Source organism: Lithobates pipiens, unplaced genomic scaffold (genome assembly GCF_037356315.1).
Source record: "Lithobates pipiens isolate NorthernLeopardFrog02 unplaced genomic scaffold, aLitPip1_a1.2 Scaffold_3, whole genome shotgun sequence".
Lineage (NCBI taxonomy): Eukaryota > Metazoa > Chordata > Amphibia > Anura > Ranidae > Lithobates > Lithobates pipiens.
In genome coordinates, this window is record NW_027507790.1 from 38,319,487 (window position 1) to 38,347,314 (window position 27,828).

Below are 27,828 nucleotides of genomic sequence, written 5' to 3' on the forward strand. Positions count from 1 at the left end.
TTTTAATTTACAAGAAATTTATTGTTTAAATCTACAATTTGAGAAAAAAATAAAATAAACTCCTTCGACATGATAGCCACAACCAGAGTAATGATGCCTGTCTTCAAAGAAAAAGCTTACTACAGAACATGGGCCTCCATTTAATACATAGGCCTACAGCCATTCATTTCATATAACTTTACAATGGCAAGAAGCCCTTCAGGTCTGCTAAGCATTGCAACTTGCTCGTATTCAATTGCTCCACAGCAACACACGCTACTCTAGAGTTATACACTGCATCCAGCACCATATTCTGCCCTACAACCCTGGAGCCTTAAATTAGCATTGTGTAAGCAAATTATGGCTCACACACCCATCTAACCAGTGGCAAATGAAGAAGAAAAAAAAAAAAAAAATCAAATACTGCAGATAGTGATACCAAGCAATGAGTGTAGAGAAGATGGGAAGATGAAGATCAGATCAAATGTGCTCTATTTTGTGTGAACCATAGAGGTACTAAACAGAAGTTTTTTTTGCTTCTTTTTTCTCTTCCCTCCTTTCTCAACTGAAAAAACAAAACAAAAAAACACATTAAAAGACAAGGATCTTGAAGCAGAACTACTTAACTATTTTCAGAAGCACTCCCTTACTTGACAGAGGAGGAGTAGGAAGCGCAGAGTCCAGCTTCAGAAAGGCTGCTTCCATGGCCTCACTAAAGGAATTCTGGAAGCTTGGTACTGGGACTCTCTCAGAGCAGTCACTCTCCCCATCACTGTCTGCAGGTCCTGTGTTCACTGCTGGACTTTCTAAATATGAAGGACAAAATGAGTAAGATGCTTGTTTAAAATAATTGCGGGGGGGTTGGTTGTTGGAGTAGACATGCTGACCTTTCTTTATTGCAGCTTTGGGCCACGATTCTGCTTTTGCTTTTCCAACCCTTAGCATCTACAATCAATTAGTACAGTTAAAAAAAAAAAAAAATGACAGCTTAATATACATTAGAGAAAAATTAAAACAGTACTTCAACTTTAAACTGCATTAAAGGCAGAAGTTATTAGTTTTGGATGGAGTGTTTTTTTTATTGGCCGTCTGTGTCCTCACTGGGGAGATTAACTCTCTCCATTTGTCCATGTCCACCATTATCGAGATGAAAATTTTGAATTGGTACCATAAGAAAATAGAGGGGAAATCTTGTAATGGGGGCACTTGTTTCTGTGATATCTAAAAAGGAGGTAATTTCCCTATCAGTGTCTGTGTTGCATATCAGTGCCACTTCATTGATGCCCCGTCAGTGCCCATCAGTGAAGGACAAAACGTACTTATTTACAAAGTTTTGTAACGGTTTAGCAGAAAATAAAAATCCCAGAGGTGATCAAATACCACCAAAAGAAAGCTCTATTTGTGGAAACAAAATGATAAAAATTTAGTTTGAGTACAGTGTAGCACGACCGCGCAATTGTCATTCAAAGTGCGACAGCGCTGAAAGCTCAAAATTCATCTGGGCAGGAAGGTGTATAAGTGCCGGTATTGAAGTGGTTAATCAACTGCCAACTAAGAGAACTAACTGGACATGGAATTTCCAAGACAAATGGTAACCAGGGTATTAATCTTTATTTTGACTACATAAAGAACCTTGCAGCGAAGAAGCCCATATAAAAACTTTGCGTACACGATTAAAAAAATATTCCTGTACTTTAAATGACCTGAGAAAAAAGCCTTCAAAATGTTTAATATTTTCTAGTCCAAGAAATGAAAGCTTTCTATGACTTACCTGAGCAAAAGAAGGACACTGGGCACTGTCCTCTGGGATTACAGGAGGATCAATGGGACTTTCAGCACCTTGGCAAAACATATGCCCTACAAAAACAAATGCATTAACCAAGAAGTAATTTAACATTTTCAGGTCAAAAACAATCACTTGTCTTAAGGTTAACAAATAAATACTCACCACTCTGTGAAGCTGGGCTGCAGCTTAGAGGTGAGAGCGACATAGAGCTTTGTGAATCTGCAGTGGACAGTGCAGAAAATGAACCAGGGAATGTGAACTCAGCAGAGGAACTCACGGCAGGAAACTGTTGCAAGTTTTCCAGGGCAATATGCATTTCAGGATCTGTGCAAGAAAAAACAAAAATGAACACAAGATCACCATTAAGTTACCCCTGTACATAAGACTGGTAGTTTTTACAGCACGATAAAAAGAATGTTCTGATCAGCAATGTAGTATGAAAATATTGCAGAGTGGTTTATGGAGTAGCGTAGACTAGGAAACAGACTAGTTCTGACAAAAGTCTGTGTGGGGCGCTTACATTTTCCCTGCTTCTGGTTTTCTTCAATCTCAATTCTTTTCTCTCTGCGACGTTCATCACGTGCCTTTCTCTGACGCTGCCTTTTTCTCTTCTCTACTTCATCTAAAAGGAGAAATGTTAAAGCATTTTTACAGAGATTATGTTGAGCATGCTAGACTTTTTTTGCTTTATATACTGAAGTAGACTTCCATCCAAAAACATTTGGTGCTGATCCAGAGGGTACTAGAGAAGGGATTTAAACACAGATTAAACTTATGACCTTTCTGCATCACCAATTAGAAGACTAAAGGACACATTAATTGGGGTTCTATGTACTCTTCCAATATTGGGTCTAAAAGGGTGTACCTAGCACAATATAATGATTATGGTCAGACCACACCGACCTGTTCAAATTTGCTTCCCAGATGAGCTGCCCCTTAGAAGAATGCAGCTAAGAATATAGCAACAGCTATAGGTCTCTGACAGAGGAGGAAATAAGTTTTCTCCACAGACTAACGGTCATCAACTACAGACATGGTTTAAATGATCAAACGCTTAAAATCTATTTACAAGCGGTATGTCCCAATCCTATACCATGGTTGCAACTTCCACGATTCATTCTTTGAATATATACCTGCAGATGTGAAAACCTATGTAGATGGACTAAATTAATGGTCTAATTTCTTTAGTCCACTTGCTTTTAGCACAAAAATCTCAAAAGTTATGCCTTTTGACTATCTACATACAAAACTTGTTTTACTAATAAAAACATCTCTACTATTATTTTAGAGTGAACTTCTAAGGACAAGTTGATGGGATTGAATATTCTTTGTATCATTTTCTAAAACTGGGCTTGAACTACCTGTTATAGCAATGACCTGGAGCAAGCATGCAGGGTAGCAATTCAGAGTTTACCGGTTGCATACTTGCTCCACATCTGGCCCTTGGTAGCGATATCAAGGAGGATGACAGCTCCAAAGCCTGACCACAAAAATATAAATTAATATATATATATATATATATATATACATACATACATACATACATACACACACACACACACACATACACACACACACACACACACACACACACATACACACATACACACACACATACACACACACATACACACACACATACACACACACATACACACACACATACACACACACACACTCTGACTTTTTTTTTAGCTATAGATCACTGTTCTTTGTGAATTAACACCATACTAACTGAAACAAATCTTGCATTGGCAAATGGGCAATACAAGTGCCCAGTTGTTTGCTCTGTTTAGGTAAGCTAAAAAGCATGACATGTTATTTTCATTTCCCATAGAATATTATTATTATTCAGGATTTATACAACGCCAGCGGTTTACACAGCGCTTTAAGATATAAAAAGGGAGACAGTACAGTTCTAATACAATAAAAATACAAGAGGATTAAGAGGGCCCTGCTCAGAAAATTTTATAATCTAATAGGGTGGAGCAGGTGGTACAGAAGGTTGTAACTGAGCAATGAGCAGATGAAGTGGAGGCGTTTCATAGATGAGTTTTCAGGGATCGCCTGAAGGTAGCAAGAGTAGGGGTTAGCTAGACAGGTTGAGGTAGTGAGTTATAGAGGATGGGAGAAGCTCTGGAGAAATCCTGGAGACAAGCATGGGAGGAGAAAAGGGTGCTTGAGAGAAACAGTTTTCTACTCACCAGCAAAGTAAGCCAAAGTTTGCTCTGAAACAGCAGGTGGTCCAAGTGCCATCTCGCAAATACTGAATTCACAGGTAAGAGGTAGATGGCAGAGATAACGGTGACGTCTTCGCACCTCCTAAAAATAAGAGACAAAATATACCAGGATCTTAATTCATGCATTTGTATTTTTTGCAGCTGAATTACTGTAACGGTTTGCACAAAACCACACAATGACCTGCAATTACTTAATTTAAAGTGGCTACAAAGAAGCATCATGCAGATTCTTAAACAAGAAGCTGAGAACAGTAAACTCACAGTAAATATCTACATTTGGCGCAACACTGACTTGGTGGCTTGCAGAGTATAGAGCAGTGATGGCGAACCTTGGCACCCCAGATGTTTTGGAACTACATTTCCCATGATGCTCATGCACTCTGCAGTGTAGATGAGTATCCTGGGAATTGCAGTTCCAAAACATCTGGAGTGCCAAGGTTCACCATCACTGGTATAGAGTATTCCTGGCAATTAATGTCCAGGTTTGGGATCTTGGCGTTATACTGCTGAGAGCCAGAAGAAGCACTTCAAGGATGGGCCGGAAGGCACAGAAGCTCCAAATTGAAAAGTAAAAATAAAATTTCCTGAAGGCAGGGAAACCCCCCCAAGATCTTTTACTCTCTTCTACAATACCAACCTCAAACTGAGGTCTCACTCACACTAATTACAAGAGGGATAGCAGTGTCTTTTGGCCTTGTGGTCTACACTCCTAAGCCCACTTATAACCCTTGAGGCCTGCTGCGTTTTACTCCAAACATTCAGAGAAAAAGGAGATTTCATGTAAAGATGGATTTTCTGACAAAAAAAAAAAAAAAAAAAGAAGACAGTCTCCACAAACGAGAACGAATGAAACACTATAGCCCTCCACATTACTTCTGTTCTTCAAATAGATGTCACAAAGCTCTGCCACTAAAGCTGGCCATACACGGTTAGTTTTTTTTAATTCAGGCAGTGGACTGAACAAAAACTGAATAGATTTCCCCATCCACACATTGGAGGTGGATAGCTGAATTCTCCCTGCTGTGTCATTGTACTCTGACAGGGAGGGCTCCCCTGCTGTCAGAATACAGTGATCAGAGCTGCAGTCGATTGGTTGCATGTGCTGATTGGTGCAAAATTTTCCAACAAGCCTGTTCAAAGACTTCTTATGAATCAGAACCAGTCATAGATGGCTCAAAAATTGGGCTGGTCTCATTGAACTTCGATCCAGCTTTACTCGCCTCCTACAATCAAAAAGACTTGATAATCCTGGAAATATTTAATTCAATCTTAGTTTTATTGATATAAAGAAAGTAAGACAGAGAAAGTGCAAAGTAAACAAATAGGTTCGATGAACAATGATACTTAATCAGTAGAAATCAGCTTCGTTACACTGGTGTCACACAATCATGGGGTTAAAATACTATGTCGAGCTTCAGATTGTCTAGTATAACGTAAGAGCTTGTATATCTACAATGTCATGTCCAAGTTAAAGTGGATATGTATGCCCCACTATCCTCTCTACGAGCGAGGCCCACTCATTACAGGTAGGCTAGGGCTCTTGTTCTTAATCTGGCCACGTTCTCTCTGGAGGGGAAGCTCTGTGCGTGTCACCATTCTGGTCTGAGACTAGAGGTCAAGTAATAAATACTTGGGTAGTACTGCAACATTTGGGGGGGGGGGGGGGAGAAAAGAGTAAGAAAAGAGGGGTCAGGACAGTAAAGAGCTTAGGGATCAAAAGGTAGGCATTCCACCCTGATTACACAGGTGCATTGGTAGAGTCCTCTGTGGCCCATAGGATAAATTCTGAGGAATATCGGAACACAGTCCATGAGGTCCAGGTCTTGGAGAATTGTTCCTCCCGACCCATTTCCAGCGCCAACATTCGTTCCAAACTATTAATTCGGTCCACTTCAATTGCCCAATCCCCCAGGGAAGGCATGCCCACCGACTTCCAATGTCTGGGCAGCACCATTCTAGCAGCAGCCAAAAAGTGACGCAGAACGTCCTTCTTGACTGACTTAAGTGAGCCTGGGAGCAGAGATAGCAGAACCACCTCAGGAGAGGGTGTGACTGAGGTCGCCATGAGTCTGCAGTACAAGTCGAGGATCTTTTGCCAGAACTTCCTTACAGGGGGGCATTCCCACCAAATGTGAAGTAGGGTTCCCCTAGAAGACAGGCAACGCCAGCAAGTATCCGGAAGCGCCGGGTTTATCCAGTGTAACGTCGAAGGGCATCTGTACCAACGGGTCAACAGCTTGAACCCCTTTTCTTGGGAATTGGAGGCTAAGGACATTTTGTGAGTGAGTATGAAGCATTTTTGCCAATCTACAGGCGAGATGGAGTGGCCCAGGTCTTCTTTCCATGCCTGTGTGTATGGGGGAAGGTCAGGATTATAAGCCATGTGTAAGAGAGAGTATAATTGAGAGACTACATGCGTGGGGGGGGGTGGCCTGGAGCAACATGCTCTCCAAGTCTGTTAAGTCAGTGAGTACATCAGGTAATGATGGGAAGGTGTGAATGAAGGAAATCACCTGTTGCCTTTGCAGCCAGTGCGTCGAGGCATGAGGAAATGGGTCAGAGGGAACGTCATGAGTCAGAGAGGGGTCTGAACGTAGGACTTGGGCAAGTCGCCTGTGGTCCTCCTTACAATCCTGGAAATATTTAACAGATTCATGGACCTGTGTGTTTATTAAATCCTATGGTTCTCAAACTTTTACAGTATTGACATTTCCAGCACACTATGAAAGCATCCACAGCACCCTCAAAACCAGGCCACTCAATAATACAAAGTAATTTTACTTCTGAAGTCAGAGCTTTGGATTTTTGAGAAGTTAGGCCTTGTGTTAAATTGACCAATGTTCAGGTGCAGGGAGCATAAAGACTCCCTTTGATTGCCATTCTTTGAACACCCATGGTTTTAGGGTTTCTGGGACACTCTGGAAGAGATGTGAAGGTATGTGGGATTTACCCCCACCAGCAGTTTAGAACTTTTAGGCCGCGTACACACGGGCGGACTGTTCGCCCAACTTTGTCCGCTGAACAGTGTTTCAGCGGACAGTCCGCTTGTGTGTGGGCTTCAGCGGACAGTCTGACGAACAAAGTTTTTCGGAAATCCCGTAAAACTGTCCGCTGAAACTTGGTTTGAGCGGACAGTCCGCTCGTGTGTAGGCTTGTTCGTCAAACTAAGTCTCGCGCATGCTCAGAAAGAATTTACACGCCGAAGGTTGCATTGCAGTGTATAGGACGTCGTTTTTCTAGTCCCGTCGTACGTGCCGTTCACGTCATCGCGCACGGTTTCAGCGGACTGTTCGTTCATCGTGTGTAGTCAAGTCCGCTCATGCAAATTTTGAGCGGACTGTTTGTCAAACTGTTTGACGAACAAAGTTGGGCGAACAAAGTTGGGCGAACAAAGTTGGGCGAACAGTCCGCCCGTGTGTACGCGGCCTTAAACTTCAGCACAACTTCACCTAAAGTGACACTAAATATATCCTTATTCTCCAAAAGTAATCCATAAGCATCCGCTACCTAATGGTCCTATAATCCATTTTTAATAAATGGTTACCATTTTTTTCTGCCTCCTTGCAACATCCCCCACAAGATCCCACCCACTTCCATTTGTTTGGAATGAGCAGCGCATGCTAGTTGTGGTCATGTGCACTGCTTTATGTGAAAAGGGAGACTACATAGCTATAGTCCATCGGGCCATGGAGAATATAGCCACCCTCAAAAAGAAAGTTGGATAACAGCAAAACGCAAAAAAATTGAAAAGCATTAAAGTTATTGTAAAGGCTCAAGAAGGTAAAAAACCTTCTGCATGCAGTAGCACCCACAGCCCCCTAATACTCACCTGAGCTGCATCGCGATCCAGCGATGTGCACAAGAGCTTTGGCTCTCCTGGGTCTCTCCCCACTCATTGGCTGCCGCTACTGTCACACACCCAGTGAGCCAATAAGGAGAGAGCGGGTGCAGGACCGAGCCAGGCTCTGTGTGTGAATGGACACAGAGCAGCAGCTCAGGAGTGAGCATGCTTGTGTGTAGCCATTGCAAGCTTGCATTGAGAGCACTAGGCAGGAGGGAGCCTGGAGCAGCCACAGAGACCCGAGAAGAGGAGGATCTTTTTGCTCTGTGCAAAAACCATTTCACAGAGCAGGCAAGTATAACTTAAAAAACAAAAAACCTTTAATGTAACATTAAAGGTTTTTTTTCTTTTTTGTAAAATAAAAAAAACAAATACTATTACACACCGGATTGTACTGCAAATGTCTTACCTCCGTCACAGTGAAGCCATCAATTTCTACCACTGTAGCAGTGATCGTTTCAGGGCATTGCTCCAGGCTTCCATATTGATGGACAAGGCAGCGCACGTTCACTGGATGCAGATATATGTGCTGACCGTCTACAGCTGTAGAGTAAAGGATATGTTATGTTATTAGTTAGAAATATAAACTGTTGAACTCACATAGCAGTAACTTGCTACAAACATACCTTGATAAAAGTAATAGTAGTGAGGTGTCCCAGAGCAGGATAGAACAGCTGTCGGCTTGCTCTTTTGAGCAAAAGTAGTTTCATCTGTGGGTACCAGATCACTGCCCTCAGCAGAGACAGGTGCCAAGCTTGCAGACGCTAAAGACTGACATAAGTCTTCACATAATGGATCCTGAACCTCTTCATTAAAAGCAGATGCATAATGCACTACCTGTTAGGAAATAAAGTAAAGCATGCTAAGCATAAAGTGACACCTCCTCATCTGTTTATTTTCACATTAAAATACTAGTTAGGCCTTTCCTATACTATGCAGCTGCCTGTTTTTATCCATAATAAAAAATAAAGTGCATTGTTGCCTTTAGTAATTTTAAACATTGTCTTCAATGTAACTTTTTGCTCATTACAGCTTTGTAAAGCAAAGGGTAAAAAAGGGTTAAAAAATGTAGCATTAAGCGTTAGCAATGTAGTACCGGAATAAAACATGTCCTTATCAAACTTTCAAACCACTACATTATGCAAATTCCACAAGTTAAATAAGCAAGAGCTAAATATACATCTCAAGTTTTTTGATTGTTTAGCTGAATGCGATTGTATTCAACAGCTGCCATTTACCATTCTAAAAGAACAAAACCTCTTAATGGCTTTGCTTACATTTATAGATGACCTAGTTTCAGTGCAAGATGGATATAAAAGGTTTTGGTACTAACATTATAGTCAGAGTCTGACTTTTTCTCTTGAGTGTGTGTCTCCACCTCCAAAACCTCTGCATGCGCTTCAGTGGACCCAACATCCTGTTTATAGGGTGCCTGAAGGAGGTCCTGACGATCCTGTAAAGGAATAAATGAAAGTGCACATATCAGTGATGCAGAAGAGGTCCCAAATGATGTCATTTTATAAAATATATCAAACAAATGGAGAGCCGGCCACTCTGGAATACCTTCTGAACTTTATTGAAATATGCAAAAGTAAAAGCAAACAGCTAAAATGTTGTTTCGGCAACTCTAGCCTTGATCACAACACATTTAAGACACATACCTAAGAAAACATACATACACAACACAGAATACAAGTGATCAGAGTCCCCTCCCATTACTCAATTCATTAAAGTAAATTGGAAACACCACTTTGAATGTGCAGATTTTGCGTGGGAAGTTCTCTAAATATATCACAATCATTTAAAATCAACGATCTGGACAATCAATCTAGATGAGGGAATACATGGGAAGATAAATACAGTGTAAAAGAAAACACTTTTGTATACACCTACACGTCTCTTTATATATAATATCCAGTTATAACAAAAGATTAAGGACCAATATATATGGGATATACGAAGAAAATTACAAGTAATGCAGCGTACACACGATCGGATTATCCAGCGGACTTGGAAAAAAGTCTTGACTCAAAATTGTCCGCCGGACTGCCGCCCATCTGTGTGCTGGTTCGCCGGACAAAACACAACACAGGTTTTTAAAGTACTTTATTAGACAGCTCCGGGGGTCTTCTCGCCAGGCCCCTCCGCTATCTTCTGCCCTTTTGCTGCTCTTCTGCTAGCGGAGGAGCCTGGCTTTCCTTCTTCCGACTTTGGGGGTCTTGTCTTGCTCTTCGCTTCTTCTGCCGGTCCTCCACTATCTTCTTGCAGCTTTTACTAGCGTTGGCCCGGTCTCGTCTCCTTCTTCCTTCCTATGTTGACACAACGCTCTCTCCAGCCATAATGGCAGGGACACGTTGTGCGGTGACTTATAGAGGCATAAGGGGCAGGGTCACCGGCTGATGTTACATGGTGACCCCACAACTTATGTCACGGTCCCAGACTGGACTGTGACATCATAAGGGGCGGGGTCACCATGTAAAATCGCCCGGTGACCCCGCCCCTTATGCCTATATAAGTCGCCGCACAACGCGTCCCTGCCATTACGGCCGGAGAGAGCGTTGTGTCAACATCGGAAGGAAGAAGACAGGAAGAAGGAAGAAGAAGGTGACAGCGACAAGACAGGGCCAACGCTAGTAAAAGAGCTGCAAGAAGATAGCGGAGGCCTGGCAGAAGAAGCGAAGAATGTGACAAGACCCCCGAAGTCAGAAGACCCCCCGAACGGCGGCGAAGAAGAAAGCCGGGCTCCTCCGCTAGTAAAATAGCGTTAAGAGCACAGAAGATAGCGGAGGAGCCCGGCGAGAAAACCCCCGAAGATGGAAGAAGACCCCCCGGAGCTGTCTAATAAACTACTTTAAAAACCTGTGTTGTGTTTTTTTTTTTTTAACACTTTTCCCCTCGGGTGCATGGGTAGGGGTACCATGTACCCCATACTCATAGGGTAGGGGGCTGGCATCTGGGTGCCCCCTTATTAAAGGGGGCTCCCGGATTCCGATAAGCCCCCCCTGCAGACCCGAACAACCAACGGCCAGGGTTGTTGAGAAGAGGCCCTTATCATCAACATGGGGATATGGTGCTTTGGGGTGGGGGGCCATAGGGCCCCCCTTCCCCAAACCACCCCCCCCAATGTTGAGGGCACGCGGCCTGGTACGGCTCAGGAGGGGGGTGCTCGCTTGTCCCCACCCCCTTTCCCGGCTGGCCGGGCTGCGTGCTCGGATAAGGGTCTGGTATGGTCTTTGGGGGGGCCCCCACGCCTTTTTTTGGCGTACGGGTTCCCCTTTAAATCCATACCAGGTGACGGGGCTCACGAGGTGTCAATCTTGGCGATGGAGGTGGCGGCGGCATTGACTTCCTTTGCTAGTCACGTCTACCTGGAGCCACATTCAAAATGAACGGACTTTACTCCGTGTGGGCAAGTCTGTTCATTTCAAAAGTCCGGCAGACCCCCGCCATAGTCCAGCAGATTATCCCCTGGAAAAGTCCGGTCGTGTGTGGGCAGGTCCGCTTGTTCGGAAAGTCCAGCGGACCTCTGTTGCAAAGTCTGGCAGATTTTCCACCGGATAGTCTGATCATGTGTACGCGGCATTACACTTACCGCTAACAGTGTTTCTAGGAAATCTTCCAGGATGACACCCGAGGAGATGACTGGTCTCACCCAACAGGAAACACAAACAGCAGAGTTTAAAAGGCCCAACCCTTCCCTCTGTCCCTTAGTTGTGAAAAAGTATTAGCCCACACCAGTGCAAGAGGGTACATTCTGTGAGAATTTGACATCACCCACAAATAAGGGTAGGGAAGTAGGCCTGCCATCCTGGAAGATTACCTGGATACACTGCAAGTCTAACTGGTAATATTCTCCAGTCATCTTCCAGGATGGCACACCTGAACAAGAAGCTCAGGCCTACCTTAGGTTGGGACCACCACCTGTAGGACTTTCCTGCCGAACGCCAGGTCCTGAGGCGACAGCAGCTCCACCCTGTAGTGCCTCAGAAAGGTGTTCTGGCTTGTCCAAAAGGCTGCCTTGCAGATCTGGTCAATTGATGCCCTCTCTGCCCAGGAGGTCGCCAGTGATCTAGTCAAGTGAGCTTTAAGATGAGCCTGGACTGGTCTACCCGAGTACTCGTATGCTACCGAAATAGTCTGTTTTATCCACCTCTCTACAGTCAGTTTAGAGGCCTGGAGACCCTTTATCTGGCAACAGAAATTAACAAGTGGTTGGATCTCCTAAAACATCTAAATCTCGCTAGGTAGACTAGTAGACACCATCTAGCAAAATTCAAATTTTGCCTACCTATCATTTTGGGGGCTCTCACAAAATGAGGGAAGCACAATCTCCTGTGACCTGTGTATATTTGAGGTCACCTTAGGTAGGCACAGGGGGTCCTGTCTGAGGATTAACACATCTTCTAGGAGCAACAAAAAAGGCTCTTCAATTGTCAGAGCCTGTAAATCACCAACCCTCCAGGCTGTTGTAATTGCCAGAAGGAAGGCCATCTTAAGGGAAAGGAATTTAACTGAAATCCGAGCCACCGGCTCAAAACGCCCTTTAGTTAGGGCATCCAGCACCAGGCACAAGTCCCACGGTGGAAACCTGTTTGTTTTCACCGGGGTTACCCTTTCCCTGGCTAACAAAAATCTTTTTATGAGAGGGTCCAGGGCGAGCTTACTATCCAAAAATACGGATAGGGCCGCGACCTGAACCCCGAGGGTATCAACCCTCTCCTGGAGGAAGTCCAGGACCAGCTGGATCTTTTGGAGAGGGCCCTCTCTAGCTTGAGTCCAACGAGAGAAGACCCTCCAAACCTTTGCACAAATCCATCTGATGACTGGTTTCCTGCTTAGTAAGAGGGTATCAGATCACCTTTTCTGAACACCCACTCCTCCTGAGGATTTCCCTATAAAGAACCAGCCCATCAGGGAGAGGAACCCCCGAGTCGGGATGGTGGAACTGGTCCCTGGCAGAGGAGATCACGTCTGGATAGAGGATGTAATGGAGGGGTGATCGACCACCTCTTTAGGGTTGGGGAACCATGCCCTCCTTGGCCACCAAGGTGCAATTAGAATGAGACAACAGTCTGTCTGAGAAAACTTCTGTAACACCCAGGGAATGAGTACCAGGGGAGGGAACACATATGCCAGGCCAAACCTCCAGCTCTGAGCTAAAGCGTCTACCCCCCTGGGAGTCCTGCTCCCTAGGGAGAGAGAGAAGAACTCCCGGACCCCGTTTCTTCTGCAAACAGATCTATTTCAGGTTTGCCAAAGGGTTGGCTTACCAGCAAAAACACCTTGCAGTTTAGCACCCACTCTCCCTGATGGATGGGCTGCCTGCTGAGGAAGTCTGCCTCTATTGAGGGGCCCTCTTATATGGATTGCTGAGATTGAGGGGATTCTCCCCTCTGCTTTCCACAGGATCTCCTGGGCAAACTTCATTAGCCTCCGGGACCTCGTTCCTCCCTGGTGGTTTAAGTAAGACACAGCCACCGCATTGTCAGAGAAGACCTGCACTTCTCTCGCCTGGATCTGGTCCTCGAAAACCTAAGGCTTTTCAGACCGTCAGGAGTTCCCTGAAATTGGAGGAGGCCCGGCTCTGACCCTGGTCCCAGGGTCCAGAGATCTCCCAAGTGAGCCCCCCATCAGATTGCTCAGACTGAGCCACCAGTCCAGAGAGTCTCTTACCTCCCCTGGGAGGGATAGCCTTATGTCCAGGGATTCCCATCTCCTGTCCCAGGAGGAGAGAAGGAATCCCTGGAGAACCTGAGTGGAGCTGGGCCCAGGGTACCCCTGGAATGCATTCATGTCATTACCCCCCAGCACTCTCATGATGGTCCTCAGAGACCCTCACGGGTTCGAGGAGAGCAGACACTGCCCCCAGCACCCTTGTAATATTCTCCCGGGGAAGGAAAATCCTTTGAGCCACCGAGTCCACTAGGTATCCCAAATATACCTTGGACTGCAAGGGGTCAAGGGAGGACTTCTCCTAGCTGATCGTCCAACCTAGAGATTCTAGGGTGGACATCACCTTGTCCCGGTCTGACCGGAGCTGTTGCAGAGAGATTGTATATCGTCCAAATAGGGAATCAAGGCTACTCCCTAGAGGTGAAGGAATGATACCGCCTCAGCAAGAACCTTCATAAAAGGTTCTTGGACTGGCTGCCAGGCCGAAGGGGAGCACCCTGAATTGCCAGTGTTGGACGCCCTGACCCAACTAAACCGCAGGAACCTTTGGTGTTTCTGGGCAATGGGGACATGAAGATACGCATCCTTCAAATCCAGCGTAACCATGAAGACTCCCTCCTGGAGTTGCCTCCTGACTGTGTAGAAGCTTTTCATACGGCATTTTTTGTACTGCAAGTACCACATTTCATTTTCGTAAGTTTATAATCAGTCAAAACTTGCCTGAGGGTTTCTTAAACAAATATGTGGGAATAAAACCACCGACCGATCTGATGGAACTGGGATGATGACCTCCTGTTCCGCCAACTCCTGGACACTAGCCAACAGGCCCTTTGCTTTCTGCGAGTCTTTGGGGAGATGGGTAAGGACAAAACTCAGGGGAGGGGTGGACAGAACCTGTCACCCTCTTTTAGAAGGTTTAAAATGTATAGGCTCCGAGTGATCTCTTCCCATTGAGGGAGAACCTTGAAACAGTCCTTTGAAGGGGGGCCTCAATTTTTTTTTTACCCGTATCGGTTTTAAATTGGGAACTTTTTGCCCTTGTCCGCCAACCGGGACAGGACGTGCTCAAAGCCAGTCCCGAACAGCAGAGAGCCCTCAAAAGGGTATACCACAAAGTCGTGAGGCATAATCCCCATCCCATGTCTTTACCCAAAGAGTTCTCCTGGCAGAATTCAAAAGGGATGCCTATTTGGCAGTCATTCTTACAGTTTCTACAGCTACATATGCCAGATAAGCTACAACCTTGCCGATTACCTCCAGGGAATCCAACACTTCCTTGGTCTTGGACCCTCGTGAGACATGGTCCACCAATTTGCTGACCCACTGAATATCCTCAGACCCATAGATTGCTTTGAGGAGACCCTGCATGTCTTTGGCTTAGAAGAGGTGCCTTCCAGGACTAGCTTCCTCGCTACCCTGACTATCCTGGTCTGGATCTTCCCCCCCACCTCCGGAGAGCTCTGCTCTGAGGCCTCTGCATCCTTTTCACCAGAGTAACAAGGAGCAGGCGCTCTTTGGAACCCCCCCTTCCAGAGTGGCCAGCTCTACATTTGTTTGAGCTATGCTACATGGATGTGTGGGAGGACATCCAAGCCTGAGCACCTGGGAAGGAACATCCGATTTTTACTGAACATCATTTTGCCTCATTGATCAGAACGGTGCTTTTTTCGTGTTGTATCTCACTTTATAAAATATATGCTTTATGTACTCAATCTGTGACCTTAGGCCACAATTACTACACAACATCAATTACTCAATAAGTATTTCCCCTGTATTAGGCAAACCTTCCAACAAGGAACTAACCTTTAAATCCTGAATGGCAGCTTCTATAAAACAGGCTTCAGGGGTTTCCCCCTCAATACTGAACTGTTCCAGGAGTGCTGCCTTCTCTTCATTGATGACCTGCTTCAAGATCTGTTCTTTGGAAGCCAGAAGTAGCTTGGAGAACAAACTATGTTCCTCATCTGGAAAAGAATGGTCATTGTAATCCAGAACAAAAAACATTCCCAGCTTCATATAAGAATAATGGAAACCTGTTACTGTCATCCCAGCAGCCATCTTTAAAGAAAAAGTTCACCTGTTGTAACATGTTACCCCCATATTCAGGGTGTAACATGTTACATATGTACCAGCTACTGCACGCCCCCCCCCCCCCCGGGTCACTCGCACAACCTAAAGAAGAAACTGAGCCTTGTGGGGCTCCACCCACTCATGGCATCCTGTCACAGGGTATCGGAGGTACAGGCAGACAGCTACGCAGACAGTTTGCAGGAGCCGGAATTACTCCCACAATCTGCTGATCATGCGTGCAATGCTTTAAAAGGATCCTAACAAAAATAAAAAATACATGCTTTTTTTAAAGTGGACCTTCCGCTCATCGGAACCCTCCCCCCCTCCGGCGCCACAATTGGCACCTTTCAGGGGGGAGGGGGGGCGCAGGTACCTGTACAGTACAGGTATCTGCACCCACTTCCGGGATAGCTCTCTGCGGAAAGGGGCGTAGATTACGCCCCTTTCCGAAAGTCCCCCGCTGCCTGCTGGGAAACACACAGATCCCAGAGGCAGCGGGTCCATCCTTATTGCGCAGCGCATGCGCAGTAGGGAACCGGGAAATGAAGCCGAAAGGCTCCACTTCCTGATTCCCATACCCAAGATGGCGGCGGCAGCACCCGAGAGACTATCGAGAGATCGGCTTCGGGTGCCGACATCGTGGGCGCGCTGGACAGGTAAGTGTCACTATTTTAAAAGTCAGCAGCTGCAGTATTTGTAGCTGCTGGCTTTTAAAAAAAAAAAAAAAAAAAAAAAAAAAACACGGAGTCCCGGCGGACTCCCGCTTTAACTACAAAAAAAAAATTGGCATTTTTTTTTTTTTAAGTGAACTTATCACTTAAGATATTGTATGCATTTGTTTCAGTGTTAGACAATAAAAAAAAATAGCTCTCAGTACAATTTGTTTTCAATGCTCAAAATGTGTTTTCCTTTCATAAACTTAATTCCTACATGTTTACTCCATTTTCTGTCACATTTTACCTCCCAGATGAATAGGCTCATCCAGCGTCATCCACTTTGATTTGGGCATTGCAACAAGGACACCCTTTTCTCTCCTCATTAGCTGCATTGTGATGGTATCACCCACACTATAAAGACGAGTTTCTGTGGCAGCAACACTGAAAGCAGAGGAGCAGAAACAGTTTAACTCATTTTGTCCCCCCTCCCCAAATTAATTGGGAGTCCAATAAACCATTTCTGGATTGTGGGAGAAAACCACTCAAGCATTGAAACACACAAACACAACACAAAAGCAAAAGTTGAAACCACATTAGAGCAAACCCACTAGCAGGCTATGGACAGTCAACCACAAATATTAATATAAATAAAAATAATATAAATATAAGCCAAATGTCAGGCAGCATCAGGTGGTTCAATAGAAATTCAGCCAACAATCGACCCGTGTGTACTGGGGCTGGTCTGACAGAAGCCAGCTGTTTGGCTGGCTTCTGTCAAAGGGGCATGACAAAAAGAGGTCAGCTGATCGGGTCCCAATCAGCAATCTTAGCCAATGGCTGACAGCCCTGACAAGAGTGTTTTGGCCGGGAGCCATCTCCCCTGTCAAAGCACAACAGCAGGAGAGATCACTGTACTAACATCAGATTGTAAAAACTAGCAGTGTATATGAGGCTTTAACATGTTACAAAAGACAATATTTTTGTCAAAGTAAAAACACAAATGCTTTATGCAATAGTTTTGCGCAGAGCAGCCTTTAACCTGTTCTTCTAGGGTCCCCTACTAGCAATCTTGACTACTCCTCTTTTCCATGTACCCCCCATAGAATGCCATTTGCTATGGGGGCACACAGTGTGCGGTCGTTCCCAAGCCGTGCTCCATAGACAATATAATATGCAAATAAAATGCTCACAAGTTCACGTTAACCTTTTGCCAACCACATAACGCATATGTGATGGCAGAGGGTGCACCTCAATGGCCACATGTGTCTATATTGTATGAGGTTTCAGTGCTGACAGTGTGCTCACAGCAGAGATGCCGAAGCCATTACAGACAGCTCCTGGTCTCTGATTGTGAGTTGGCAGGACGGACTCCAGGTCATGATCACTGTGACAGCTAATCAGCGAGCATGTGATCAGGAAGGCCACCCAACCTATGGTGCCAAGACCAAGTTAAAGGGCAACAGGGAGGGGACGGAAGGAGTTCAGAACCTCCAGACTACATTAAAACAGTACAAAAAAGTGGCATTGATAAGACTACCGAACTTTCACATTCATAACCAAACCATTTTTATTTAAATCTACCTATAGGCAATAGCAAGTGTCACAAAATAAATAAATAAATTATATGGAACCGATTAACACAACTTACCACCACACCTGCCACAGAGGTATAAATGTAAATTTATACATTGCTAGGGATGAGTTGCCTTATCACCTTTTGTTGTTTCTGCTAGCAGAATCTGGTAATTTACAGAAAACTGCAGTGTATATGACCCACAATAGGGTTTCGGTTTTGGCGATGGTATTGCTATGTATAGTTGAAGCCGCTTAACGCTTTGCTAATTTTCCTTTCACCACAAGACCCACACCGAAAACAAAATTAAAGTGCCCCTGACACGGATGACCAACGTATCCCAGAATATGCAAGGTTGACATTGTTCCATGCCATGAAGGAAACATTCTTCCAGAGCTGTAACTATTGTGCTTGACAGTCTTTACCTAAAGTTTGAGGGTCTTCATATACATTACCTTTTAAGGTCTTTCTTTATAACAGAGCTATAACAAATTGGACACCTACTCCATTCCTTTTCACTCAGTGACAAGTAATGCAAGATGCAAGCCCAGCAGAAAATATGCCCGCAGCGGGTAATCTTGGCTGCAACCGGAGGATAAAGACAAATGGGACAGGAGGGCACTTCATGGCTGCAAATGCGCTGTAGAAATGAAGGAGACAATTACCAAAAAAGTATATAGAGCAGCATTTCTCAACCTTTTCCACACAGGGGAACCCTTGAAATAGTTCTCCAGCCTTGGGGGACCCCTGCTAAAAATTTGAAATCTACAACTCATGATACATTACTGTGATGATCATTGGGAAGAATGGTCCTCACACTTGTGATCATTGGGAAGAATAACCTCCTTACAGATAGCTAAAAAGATCAATGGTGTCATTGGGAACTTATCAGAGGCAGAAATGGCCCAATGCTGAAGGAACCCCTAGCAACCTCTGGAGGAACCCTAAGGATCCACGGAACCCTGGTTGAGAATCACTGGTATAGAGGGATAATAGTGCCCATACCACAAAAATTTTGCAATGCTTGCACATAAGCTGCAAAGGATGAAACTGCCTTATTAGTGTACATTTTTTATTAGGGAAGGTTAAAAAAAAAATTTAAAAAAATGAAAAAAGAGCAAGGAGATATATACACACGCGTGCCACTCTTCGATTTAAGCACTTGCCAACTGGGCACTTGAATGAAAAATTACATGGTCATGCAACACTGTACCCAAATTAAATTTCTATCGGTGGTAATCACCGCTGGGTTTCTAATTTTTTTTGCTAAACAACACAAACACCACACCACCACATTTTTCTTAGGTTTTGTTATAAAAATGAGCAAATAAGTAATATTTTTTTCTTCACTGATGAGACTGCACTAACCAGTGCCCTGATTATCAGTGTGAATGATGTCCAGACAGCCTTGCCTAATGCAGCGTGGGAGGAAAGGACTGGCAAAAAAACAGAAAGTCAGTTTACATGTGATCAGCTGTGATTGCACACAGCTGATCACATAGTAAAGGGCTGCTGTGATGGGCCCTTTACCCCAATCTGTGTCCAAAGTGGTCACAGAGCAAACCCCAAGTGGCACGCAGAGGGAAGGGTTCTGAGAGGGGTTGTCTACTGACGTCCTCCTAGAACAGGACAACTGCGCTGGGCCATAGCGTGGTCGGCAAGTGGTTAATGTACCCAGTCAGGGGAATATGGAGGATGTGACAGCTGAACTCCTACCAAAGATACTAGCTGTCTGGCATTAAAATTTCCTAATCTCTAAACTTTCAGCTCAGTGACTTGAAGTATTGAATCCAAATAATCAGCATGAAAGCCAGACCAGCTTCAAAAGGAAAGATCTGTAAAAGCAGGCCAAATATTTGTATCCTGACAGGTGTACAAGCTCCCGGTCTTATAATCATCAGTCTCTACAACCTTTGAAAGGCAGATGAGAAGGCAGTGGAGGCAGAACCCAAAAAAGCCCTGTGGCACCTGCACAAACCTGCAGTAATAGCCTTGAAGCTCCCTCACTACTGCTAAACTGCAAAGCTCCAACACTTCCTGGCAGGGCCACCATCAGGGGGGTACACAGCCCACACTCATGTAAGTAGCTCAGTCGTCCCAAGGGGCCCAGATGTCCCGAGTGACTCGGGCCCGAAGGTATTCCCACCTGACAGACATTTTTTCGGTCACTGTCACACTTCCTGGTTGCTGGGGTAACGCCAAGCTCACTCCTCACAGCGCTGCCGATTAGATGCCTTGAGATGCACTTCTGCTGGGATTGGTGGAGGGGGAGCTGGAAGGAAAAATTTCCGCCCAGCTCCCCCTCCACCAATCGCAGCAGAAGTGCATCCAGAGGCTTCTAATCTGTGGTGCCTGTGAGGAGTGAGATTGGTGTTGCCCCGGCAACCAGATTGTGGGTCGGAGTGACCAAAAGTAAGTAGGGTCTCACAGGAAGAAGACTAAAGGGGGGGCGGGCTCCTGCTTGTCTCATATGATGTTCTCCTCCTGCCGCACCCCCAGTGCCTGATTTCCTTCACATCACAAGTGGTAGAGCTGCAGTCTGCAGACATTTAGGAGATCGAGTGGCAGGAGGAGAAGACAGATTGCTGCTTACATTCCACAGAGCACATCCCTGCAGCAGATGGGCAGCAGAGTGCTGAGGAGGAGCTCTCCCTGACATGCCCCTCCAGTCATCAACATGCAATGACAGGGCTTCTTTCTACATCGATGTCCTGGCTCCTCCCCTCTACAGATGCTGGTGAATAACTGTATGTACAAACATGTACTAAGTGGAATGTTAATGTTAGGCCGCTTTCACACTGGGGCGTTGGGTGCGTCAGTGGTAAAGCACCGCTATTTTTAGCAGCACTTTACCGTCAATTTTGCGGAGCTATTCGGCCGATAGCGGGTTGCTTTTAACCCTCGCTAGGGGCCGAGAAAGCATTAAAACAACCCACAAAGAGCAGCTGCAGCAGCAGTTTTCTGGCGGGTTCGGCTGCGCTGCCCATTGATTTCAATGCACATTGGCACATTAGGAGAGGTGTATTCACCACTCCTAATGCGCTGCAAAGATGCTGCTAGCAGGACATTTTTTCCCATCCTGCCAGTGCACCGCTACAGTGTCAAAGCCCTCAGGGCTTTCACATTGGAGACACAGCAGCGGCTCTTTCAGGGTGCTTTGCAGGCGCTATTTTTTGAGTTATAGCGCCTGCAAAGTGCCTCAGTGTAAAAGAGGTCTTACAGGTAGAGTCTGAATTACTTTGCTCTCACAATTTATGTACCCCCCCCCCCCCCCCCCGGTAACTTTTCATGTGCGTCTGCTAATTATAGAATCTGTCCTGTTAGGCTGCTTTCACACTGAAGCATTTTAAAGGCTTTTTTTTGTGCTAAAAATAGCACCTGTAAAACTGCCTTCCCGAGTGATTTCACACTGTAGCAGTGTGCTTACAGGACAGGGAAAAAAAAATAATAATTCCTGCAAGCAGCATCTTTGGGGTGGTGCGGAAGCGGTGAATACAACGCTCCTAAACCACCCCTGCCATGGAAAACAATGGGCAGCGCTCCCGAAGCGCCTGCAAAGCCATTCATCAGTGGCGCTTTTAACCCTTTTTGGCCACTAGCGGGGGTTAAGAGCGTCCCGCTAGTGGTTGAAAAGTGCAGCTAAGACGACAGTAAAGCGCTACTAAATCTAGCGGGGGGTGAGGTCCAGGTCTAAAGCTGTGTAAGGCAGTGTGGAAATTTGCCTGCCCTATGCTAACTATTGGCCAGTGAGACAGTCAATCATAGCGATGAGCCCAAAAATGTTGACGCTTTTCCCTGATGAGAACAGCCTATCATTCAGGAGTAGTGGCGTTATGGGAGTGGGTACTGAAGCCAACAGTTATGGCATAAAGCCCATACCCAGGACCTATGGGAACTTTACAAGGCAAACCCACTACAGTAGATAGCAGTTACCAAACACAGTAACCTCCAAGGTAATTTAAACACACAAAGATAGGAATACTGACCACTTGTTCCACTAGATCCCAGCCAACCAAAGTGTCTGGATCAGTGAAGTGAACACTGTAATCGTGATCATCCGATACCACAAATTGGCAACTACAGAGAAAAATAAAAGAAAGGATTCAAAAGATTAGTAAAGTCTACAGTACAGAACACGCATAATATACAAAAAAAACAAAAACACACTCACTTTGCTTGCAGAAATAACTCCTTGTTAAACGGTTTGTTGCCCCACTTATTGCGTCTGCTCCAGTTTCCATGGCTATCTCTATGTGCACCAGGATGACCTCTAGGCTCATACGTAAAGTTCAGTAAGTGGTTCAAGTTTATTTTCCTAGGTCCTGAATACTGGGCTGGGCTGAGCTCTGCCCGTTGAGTCTCTGCTACCTGTAAACAAAAAGCGGCATCTGTTACCATCCACTCAATACTTTTCACCGTGCAGCTCACAGCTAGACCTTGCTTACACAGCCCTTACCTCTTCTCGTCTTCCATACGTAAACTGTTTAGGGGCCCCTCTCTGAGGAGGAACCTTGTTAAAAGTTTTGCTTTTCTGTGGACCGGAGCGGCGGGTCGGGCCGGCAAAGTTCTCATTTTTGGGACAAGAATTTTCACGTTTGCGGCTGTAGCGTTGCTTTGAACTGCTGCCACTTTTCCCGTCTACAAGACAAATAAATGGAAGTTCCAAATAAGATTGCAAGACAAAGCCATGTACTATTTCCATAGGCAGAGAAAATGGTCGTCCCTACAAACTGCTTCCTTCCACTGTAAATATTCTGTAAACAAATATGACACCGTATACCCCTATGACAGGGCGGGACGTTATCTGTAAAAGCACAGCTGGGTGGAGCAAGGTTTAGTCAGACGCTTTAATGCAAGATCAGATTGTGGAGAGTAAATCAGGTAACACACACAGCTCAAACACACTATTTTTTCCTTTCAACTATTTCTGCTCAAACTAAAATGATATATATGAATTTTGTGTCTGCAGTCAGTATTAAAATATTTAAAGGTGGGTTATACTTGATGAATTTTGCAGCAAGCTTTTTGGTGATACATAAACTTCAGGCTGATTATTTGAGCCAGTGTTACATATGCGATCCTGCAATAAATGACTGTTTTAGGGCCCATGCACACCAAATGCAGTACTCCCAGCAATTTCCAGCCCAGTCCCAATGCACAGATACTAAACTTGGTCAGTTACTGTGGTTTGCACTGAAAAAGATACAGTATGCAGTACATTTTCAGCTCAGCGGGCTGTAAAGCGAACCACCACATTGCAATGGCGCTGCGGTAATAAAACTGTTGAATTGTCGCTCATTACATTCTAATAAAGTTCAGTGGGGGGGGGGGGGGGACAGTGCGATGATGTGTTGGGATAAGCGAAGCATGCTGGTGAGAAGGGGCTCTTAACCACTTAAAGGCCAGGCCTCTTTTTCAGACTCTGAGTTTACAAGGTCTATGGCTAGAATAGAATTATTGTTCTCACTGTAATGATTGTGTGGTTTCACAGTTTATATATGCGGGTGCTACTCACACGCACGAGCTCGTCGGGATAGTTGCTTTAAAAAAAAAAAAAAAATCTTAGTTATTTTACTTGATTTTATTTTTTCACGGTTTAAAAAAAATAAAATAATTGTGTCACTTTTATTCCTATTACAAGGAATGTAAACATCCCTTGTAATAGAAAAAAAGCATGACAGGACCTCTTTAATATGAGATCTGGGGTCAAAAAGACCTCAGATCTCATATTTGGACTTAAATACAAAAAAAAAAGAAAAAAAAAGAAAATGTAATTTGAAAAGATGACAACAGAAAAATGTGCCTTTAAGCCGTATGGGCGGAAGTGACATTTTGACGTCGCTTCCGCCCTGCTATAGTATGGAGACAGGTGAGGGGGTCATGTTAGCTTCACTCGTCTCCATACACAGCCACGGACAGGTCCCATCGCCATCACTGCTGTCGACAGCTCTGATAAGCACCCTCTCCCATCGCCGATAATGGTGATCTTGCAGCAAATCCGCTGCAGAAACCACCATTATCGTAAACAGGACCGCCGGCTCTGAAGATGGATACCTCAGTTGTGGCAGCAGCTGCTGCCGTTACTGAGATGTCCATCTTCAAACTGCCGACGTATATGTACAGGAGCCGGTCGGCAAGTGGTTAAAGTGACCCTGTCCAAAAGCATACCTACTAAAAGAAGAGGAAACATACTTGCCTTTCTGGCAGCCTGTGTCTTACTTTTAACCCCTTCCCGCTGCTGCCTCACAGCCCCTTTAGAGCTTCTAAAGGCCAGGAGATGGGCACTCAGGTCATGTGACCGCTGTGATTGGCGGTCGCATGATTGGAAAGCTCCCAATCGCAAGTATGCATCAGGCGCTTCCCAGCCCTCACTGGTGACCGAGCAGGGAGCGCACTTTCAGAACAGAAAACGGTTTACGTAAGGCCATATATAGCGTTAAAGCTCACCCATGAGATGTGAAATACATGCGCCTTGTCAGCAAGTGGTTATAATGCTGCTACTTTGTTGCTCCTCGGCCACTACATGTATTCCACCATTCTGGGTGTTTGGAATACCTGATCCACCATCGTTCCTCCCCAGTCTGTACCTTACACCACGAAGCAGGTATTCAATTTATCCAACTGGTTGAATACTTGCATCAGATAAAAAACAGCAATGTTCCAAGACAGGAACCACCAGAAAGGCAAGTATATTCACTCTTAGGGCCCATTCACACCAGAACGCAGTGCGGGAAACCCACGTTCAATGCGCATTTCCCACACCACGTTCAAAACGCACTGCGGTTACTATCTGCAGCGGGTGGCCATATTAAAGTTAATGATACCCCAAACACAGGTTGAAGTACCATGCAGTGATACTTGCCCCCCATCTATAGCTGGCTATCACGGTATGAAGCATTGGAAGGCTAAGCCCCTGTACACACGGTTGGAGATTTCCACAACCAAATCCGTTGGATTTTGCCCGAAACTGTTGCATACACACGGTCGGACAAAGTTGGCGAAAAATCCGATCTTTCAGAACGTGATGACGTCATTTCGTTACGATGGGACTACATTCAGGCTAGTAGCCAATAGCTTTGATGTAGGAATTTGGCACTTGGTCCGATCAAAGTTCTCTACACATGATCGGAGTATGTCCGATCGGCCCAGTTGGTCGGGAAATATTTCCAACGTTGGAAAATTGGGTCCTGACGGATATTCCGACGGAATCAGTCCGATGCATACCACACACAGTCGGATTATCCAATGACACGGTCCGATAGGACACATTCCGACGGATTCTCCGACCGTGTGTACAAGGGCTAACAGTTATAAACAAGGCCAAGGATTTATCTGCTGGACACACAAAGTACATCCAGCCACGACCACTGCAGATAATCGCAGGCTGGGAGCGGTGCATAGCAAAATTATAGTAAACAGGGACTGCCGCTACAATTTACAGGGGGGCTTAAAGTGGATCTAAACCCTCTTACTGTTTTCTGCATCTTGGCCTCCGATTTTAAACTGCTATGATGCTGCACATGTGATCAGTTATGACACCAACTACAGTTGACATGTGCCAGAAATATAACCATTTTGAACCTAATAAATCTAAGACCCCTTTCACACTGGAGTGTTTTGCAGGCCCTATAGCATTAAAAATAACGGCTGCAAAATGCCCTAAAACAGCTGCTCCATTCACTCCAGTGTGAAAACCCGAGGGCTTTCACAGTGGAGTGGTGCGCTGGCAGGGCGTCATAAAAAGTCCTACCAGCAGCTTCTTTGGAGCGGTGAATTCACCGCTCCTCCCCACTGAAATCAATAGGGTAGCACTGTGATACTGCCGTCAAAATACCACTCCGATGGCATTTTGCGGGCAGACTTAACCCCTTTTCGGTCGCAAGCGCGGGGGGGGTTAAAACTGCCCCACTAGCGGGAGAATAGCGCCGCTAAAACAGCACTAAAGATAGCACCGCTTTACCGCCGATGACGGGGCAGCTCGGTGTGAAAGGGGTCTTCTGCTTTAAACTAAAAGTGTGAATGCAGCCTTAACCATCATGCGATTTCAAATGGGTGCAGAACGTGTTTGAGATGTCATTACTTCTAACGGCACCCCACGTGTCACGCAGCAAATCACAACGCTGTTGCCCAAAAGCAGCTAATGTTCCTTTTTGAGCAGGGGTTGATCGGGGTGCCATTTAACGTAACTGTATAGCAAACATGTCACTTTTCTTCATCTATTACTTTTTTCTTTTTAAAAGGAACAAAAACAGGGCTTTTATTCATTCCAATAAAACAGATGTTGAGGGAAACGGATGTAAATGGATGATGATTCGTTTTTCCATAGAGATGCATTGACGAATGCAGTTTTATCATATATGAAATCAGTTCTGTGATAGCCACATATGGAAAACACTGCCAGTGGTTCAAGCCTTCCTCTACCAGGCTGAAAAAATACACACAGTACAAAAACGTAACTTGATTGTGTGTTGATTTGCCCTCACTTCCTGTTGGCTACATGGTTGTCATCAAAACAGGAAGCGGAGGCTTTTGGAATGTCTGGACACCCAGACTAAAGGTGATTGGTTTGTGTCGCCCCGCCCCCTCCTTACCACTCTTAGGCTTAGAGTCCCCGGCAGGCCCGGTGGAGGCCGATCGGTTCTGGGTCTTGCTGGGATTGTTGGATCCGGGATCCATGTCTGTGGCCGAGCTGAGCGGCATAGACCGCGGGAAGGGCGGGGGCAGCACCGTGCAGGGGGCGGCTGGTAGCCAAGAGCATGGCGTTCAGGAGAGCTGGGGGACGAGGAGCGCGATTCATGGCGACATCTTGCTGTGTGTCCAGACAGAAAGAGAAATAAGACAGGAGACCGGAGGAAGGGAGGAGGGCGGAGTGCACGGGATCGGGGAGCAGAGGGCCCCACGGGACGGCGAGCGAGCACCGGGCCCTGTTGGCGTACTTCACAGATCCTGTAAGGAGGTGGCCGGTCCCGAGCGGGGAGCGGACCCGGGTGCTTGGAGTCCCGCGGGGACTCTCAGGGAGGGGGGTGAGCGAAGGATCAGGAGCTGCCCCCTCCAGGAAGGAGCAGAGCTACGGACACCACTTGTGTAATGGCGACTGACCGCCTGACGGTGCCAGAGACCCGGATGATGAGATTATATAGAGGGGGCGTGTCCTGGCCGTGAGGGCTGCCGGGAGTTGTAGTTTCAGAGGGGTGGCAACATAGACAGCCCTCATTCCTGGCCTGTGTGTCCAGAATAGAGTGAGGAATGTTGCTGGCTCTATATAGAACAAGATGTATTGGAGGGGCCTTTTTGTGCTGATACTGATCAGGGTTTTCCTTTTGCTCTGATAAAGCATATGTAATATGTTTCCAGACATCGCAACCTGCAAAAACTAATTTCGGGGAGGCGGCACACTGCGCCCGCATACACACCGCCCCGCAGCCTGCGCCCGCATACACACCGCCTTGCAGCCTGCGCCCGCATACACACCGCCCGCAGCCTGCGCCCGCATACACACCGCCCCGCAGCCTGCGCCCGCATACACACCAACCCATCCCGCAGCCTGCTCCTGCATACACACCAACCCATCCCGCAGCCTGCGCCCGCATACACACCAACCCACTCCGCAGCCTGTGCCCGCGTACACACCAACCTGCCCCGCAGACTGCACCCGCATACACACCAACCCACAATTGAACTTGTTTTTTATTTCTTTACCATGAGTGAAAGAGGAGTTTTCATGTTATCATTCATATTCTCTGAAAATGGCCAAGAAATCAAATTCTGCCAGGGTATGTAAACTTATGAGCACAACTGTACCATGTCCTCAGTCTCTGAGCATCTCTTGTATCATGTCTGCAGTCTCTGACCATCTCTTGTATCACGTCCGCAGTCTCTGACCATCTCATGTCTGCAGTCTCTGACCATCTCATGTCTGCAGTCTCTGACCATCTCATGTCTGCAGTCTCTGACCATCTCATGCATCACGTCCACAGTCTCCATGTCTAGTATGTCGGGAATTGCACAAA

General features: G+C 45.8%; 1 protein-coding gene across 1 annotated transcript; it reads right to left on the minus strand.

Moving 5' to 3' along the window:
- Positions 1 to 26,944, minus strand: RNF10 (ring finger protein 10). The gene is made up of 17 exons (XM_077461465.1): positions 26,410 to 26,944; positions 22,275 to 22,456; positions 21,990 to 22,186; positions 21,805 to 21,895; positions 18,274 to 18,458; positions 16,550 to 16,686; positions 15,323 to 15,483; positions 9,180 to 9,299; positions 8,473 to 8,683; positions 8,256 to 8,389; positions 3,970 to 4,087; positions 2,286 to 2,387; positions 1,928 to 2,089; positions 1,751 to 1,836; positions 867 to 924; positions 630 to 785; positions 1 to 544 (listed from the first exon to the last, which is right to left on the minus strand). Exons 1-17 carry the CDS (start codon positions 26,516 to 26,518, stop codon positions 471 to 473), a joined length of 2,283 nt encoding a protein of 760 aa, XP_077317591.1. The 5' UTR covers positions 26,519 to 26,944; the 3' UTR covers positions 1 to 470.
- Positions 26,945 to 27,828: the final 884 nt, after the last annotated feature.